The 5,000-nt window shown below is 38.7% G+C and overlaps 1 protein-coding gene across 1 annotated transcript in view; it reads right to left on the bottom strand.

Moving 5' to 3' along the window:
- The window catches only part of LOC119577519, a 15,625-nt gene that overhangs the window by 3,234 nt on the left and 7,391 nt on the right, over positions 1 to 5,000 (bottom strand). Inside the window, exons 7-14 of the mRNA XM_037925115.1 lie at positions 4,419 to 4,524; positions 3,528 to 3,638; positions 2,351 to 2,736; positions 2,022 to 2,153; positions 1,605 to 1,667; positions 1,269 to 1,382; positions 538 to 691; positions 106 to 261 (exon numbers count right to left, since the gene is read on the bottom strand). Coding sequence (XP_037781043.1) covers positions 106 to 261; positions 538 to 691; positions 1,269 to 1,382; positions 1,605 to 1,667; positions 2,022 to 2,153; positions 2,351 to 2,736; positions 3,528 to 3,638; positions 4,419 to 4,524 — 1,222 coding nt within the window. The remainder of the gene's footprint in view (positions 1 to 105; positions 262 to 537; positions 692 to 1,268; positions 1,383 to 1,604; positions 1,668 to 2,021; positions 2,154 to 2,350; positions 2,737 to 3,527; positions 3,639 to 4,418; positions 4,525 to 5,000) is intronic.

The following is a 5,000-nucleotide window of genomic DNA, read 5'->3' on the forward strand; positions in this document are numbered from 1 at the left end:
TATGATGCTACACTTTAAGTATAATTCTCTTAACCACGACCAGCAGTTCGCGGCGGAGAAGACTCTTGAAATACAAATGATTTCCCTCGCGAGTGTTTGCCTTACCTGTAGAGCGTGGAAGCCGTTTTAAAGATCCCTCGAGCAGGAGAAGGGTAGGCCTCGCACAAACCCTGAAGGAACTTGGCATACAGCTTATTCTGGATTCTGTCCCGCCGGTCACGTAGACTTTCCAGCTCCCAGTGAGTGAACAGATAGGCTAGTCTGTTTATGTAAATGACATGTTCGCAAGATGAAAAATGTGTATTTATTGAGACAAAGATTTTAGATGTGGTAATATTTGAAAATGTGAAGGAATAGTTATGATATAATACGGCATCGTCGAATGGAAACATTAATTCAAATTCATTTAATTTCTCTAGTTTCAAAAGTCAATATAGTACAGGGGAAAGACAACAACTAACATATTCCACACATCATATTGTCTATTATTTTTTTATTCATACTTTCAATGATTTTTATCGTAATTATGCACGCTACCTAGTGAGGATAGCATCTGAGAGACAACTAAGATTGACTTGAGCCTCGAGGATAAGGTTGATATTGTCGTGGACATACTGCAGGACCTCCTCCACCAGCGGTGCCATCTTCAGAAAGTCGGCGGAGATCAGAATCGACACGGCAGTCTTGGGTTCTGCATGGTAAAGCATGTTATTTACGTTTGCGTTCTTACTGGTAGTTGCCAGATCAAAGAGATGATTCGGCGTTTTGATGTAATATGCCTTTCTTTCTCCTGATGCTCATTGTCTCTCTTCGATTGTGTCACTTGCAAAATATGTAAACATCTTTATTCTTCAAACACTGTCTTTTTTTCTCACAACTTTCGAAAAATCCAAAATTGTTGTTTCGTTGAACCTTGATGAGGGAAAACAAACTCCATCAAACCATCGATCAGAAGCTATTCATATTTTCATTTTGTAACGGCGAGGACTAAGGCGAAGATTAACATTGTATTTGCTTGTAGATAAGAAAACGCCTGAAACTGTGAGCTACTGTTCACAATCTTCAGAGGAATGTAAATCCAAACACCATGACGCGAAACTTCAGATTTAACACAAAACTATTTTATTGGCAATGTGTTATTTAAAAAAAAAAAGGACTTGCAGAACATTCTTAATATTCCTATAAATCCATCCACATATCATGTATACCTATTCATGTTAGAAGTAACAGTAACTATTGGTATTATTTCTGCGATGTAATTTACTCACCAAGAGTCGGAGAAACATGGTCTTCTGTCTGACCTCGCTTGACCCACCGCAGCAGCCACTCGAAAATGCTGACGTCACAGTGGACCGAGATGTCTACATCCTCTAGACGCTGACCTTAGAGGAAGAAAGTTCAGTAATTATCTCATGATCTCACCATCATCATCACATCATCATCGTCTTTTCATTACCATTACTGAGAAACTATCCAAGATACTGTAATTCAGAATACGTGCGTGCTCATGGATCTTCTTGAAAGTTACAGAATAAGAGATTCGACAAACAAGAAGGGTAGCGACTGTGGCAGTGGAGTGACATGAGGGCGTCCTGGCGTCTTACCAGCAGTGACATCGGCGAAGTACCCGATGTGGTGTATCAGCAGATCCCGCGGACACGTAAGTCCTGGCGAGTCCTCGCGCTTCGTCACACACGTGAATCACAATGCCCGGCTCACGGATTGAAGGGATTAACGACAATTAAACCAATGCAGAAGCCACAGTTTTCAACGGAAGCTCCTACCTTGTTAGATGGCACAAGGTACCCCTGTCCAAAACACTTCTGAAACACACCCAAGAACTATCATAATCCTTCAGTCACACAAACACATCAGCCAAAATATAATCAAAGAAAACCCGAAAACCCCAGATCTAATCACAAAAATGTATATATATATATATAATATTATATATATATATATATATATATATATATATATATTATATATAAATGTTATCTAATAGTAACAAGATGCTTCACCTGGATTCAGGGTGGTTGATAGGGGTCGATGACACAGGACGGAATTTGGGGTTGTCATAGATAAGAGAATAGGACCCCATATGTCACTCTCGCCCTGGCTGAGTTGCACTGTGTGGTCAGACGTGAGGCAACCTGGATAACGAAAAGAAAATCGTAAACAAAGACTCAGAGAGGATCCTTCACTTATACCGTAACGGAATCCAAACACAAAAATGACCAAAGAGAATCAGAAGTAAATAGAATAAAATAAAATAAAATAAGATATGACAATAAGAAAACCACGAGACGGGGTCCTTTCGCACGTACATTCCTCACGGGCAGAGGGAGACTTGAGGGCAGGGCCCCACAGCAAGGGTACGTGTCACGGGCAAGGAGCAGGTCCACGTCGGGGGGAAGGGGCCCGTCGAGGCGGTGGGTGGCGACAGAACTTCTTTTCACTTCCCGGAAACACCGCGCAGCAAGGGGAAAACACGGTAGGAAGTGTACCTGAACAAGTTTACGAAAAAAATCTTTGATGGTTATAACTAAATGTTTTGGGAAAGAATAAGTAAGTGCCTCTTGAAAGCTGGTTATAGAGCTGGGAAACCCATCCCTGAAATGAGTTTTGAAATTCTCTTGATGGTATAACTGAACATTAAGGCGAATAATAATCATCCCTTGAGGCTTGGGACATGGCAGGAAGCGTCCCAGGACGGCTATAAAATTCTGATGTGTACTATTAAATATTTTTAAAAAAAAATAAAGCGTTTTGGAGACTTATATTAGCACACACACACGCACGCACACACACACATACACACACACATACACACACATACACACACACACCACACACACACACAACACCCCCACACACACACACATAAACATACACAACACATCACACACACACACACAAAGACACACACGCATGTATAAAATATATATTATATATATATATATATATATATATATATTTTATATATACATATACATATATAATTTTATATATATAATATATATATAAAATATATATATATATATATATATACACACACACACACACACACACACACACACCCCACACACACACACACACACACACACACCCCACACACACACACACACACACATATATATATATTATTATATATATATATATATATATATTATATATGTATATATATATATAAAATATATAAAATTATATATATTATATAAAATATATATATATATATATTTTATATGCACGATACCCACCTGACCCCATAGCCGCCAGTAGGCTAGTCTCCAAGTTTTCAGGTCGGTCTTCAGTTGACGCACAGTTCAGTCAGGCTCCAAGTCGCGTCCCTTTTTCGTGGGCAGGTAAAATTTGCATTGCTGTCATTAATATATCACCCTAACTAATAGTTAAATGCTTTTATATTTACTAGGGATAGGAAGCTTGTATCTCTTAACCATGACAATTTATTAGGATGTAAAGATTTTCCATTAGATTTCTTTAAATGACCATGTTATATACCACACCTTGAATGTGTATAATAGACTTGTCCTGTGGTGGTGATGCAGGTATTAGCTGGCATGCAAGCTACCAATCGCTCTACGCCTCGAGTCACTAGTTTTCCACACTCGCTGCCCCTACAGATCAGATTTGAATTATCCACAGCGATATGTCCTTCAACAAATGTATGCGTAAAAATACATGATAAATAAGGACATGCGGGTATTAGAAGACATAATAAAGTGAAATCTAGGGAAACCTGGCATCAAAAGAAATATGACAAACACGTAAGCCTTAGCTTCTTCGAATATGATGCTACACTTTAAGTATAATTCTTTTAAACCCACGACCAGCAGTTCGCGGCGGAGAAGACTCTTGAAATACAAATGATTTCCCTCGCGAGTGTTGCCTTACTGTAGAGGTGGAAGCCGTTTTAAGACCCCTCGAGCAGGGAAGGGTAGGCCTCGCACAAAACCCTAAAGGAACTTGGCATACAGCTTTTTCTGGATTCTGTCCCGCCGGTCACGTAGATTTTCCCAGCTCCCAGTGAGTGAACAGATAGGCTAGTCTGTTTATGTAAATGACATGTTCGCAAGATGAAAAATGGGGTATTTATGAGACAAGAATTTAGATGTGGAATATTTGAAAATGTGAAGGAATAGTTATGCTATAATACGGCATCGTCGATGGAAACATTAATTCAATTCATTTAATTTCTCTAGTTTCAAAAGTCAATATAGTACAGGAGAAAGACAGCAACTAACATATTCCACACATCATATTGTCTATTAATTTTTTATTCATACTTTCAATGATTTTATCGTAATTATGCACGCTACTAGTGAGGATAGCATCTGAGAGACAACTAAGATTGACTTGAGCCTCGAGGATAAGGTTGACTATTGTCGTGGACATACTGCAGACTCCTCCACAGCGGTGCATCTTCGAAAGTCGCGGAGATCAGAAATCGACACGGCAGTCTTGGTTCTGCATGGTAAAGCATGTTATTACGTTTGCGTCTTACTGGAGTTGCCAGATCAAAGGATGATCGGAGTTTTGATGTAATATGCTTTCTTTCTGATGCTCATTGTCTCTCTTCGATTGTGTCACTTGCAAAATATGTAAACATCTTTATTCTTCAAACACTGTCTTTTTTTCTCACAACTTTCGAAAAATCCAAAATTGTTGTTTCGTTGAACCTTGATGAGGGAAAACAAACTCCATCAAACCATCGATCAGAAGCTATTCATATTTTCATTTTGTAACGGCGAGGACTAAGGCGAAGATTAACATTGTATTTGCTTGTAGATAAGAAAACGCCTGAAACTGTGAGCTACTGTTCACAATCTTCAGAGGAATGTAAATCCAAACACCATGACGCGAAACTTCTGATTTAACACAAAACTATTTTATTGGCAATGTGTTATTTAAAAAAAAAAAGGACTTGCAGAACATTCTTAATATTCCTATAAATCCATCCACATATCATGTATACCTAT

The sequence above is a fragment of the Penaeus monodon genome, chromosome 10 (genome assembly GCF_015228065.2).
Source record: "Penaeus monodon isolate SGIC_2016 chromosome 10, NSTDA_Pmon_1, whole genome shotgun sequence".
Classification (NCBI taxonomy): Eukaryota; Metazoa; Arthropoda; class Malacostraca; order Decapoda; family Penaeidae; genus Penaeus; species Penaeus monodon.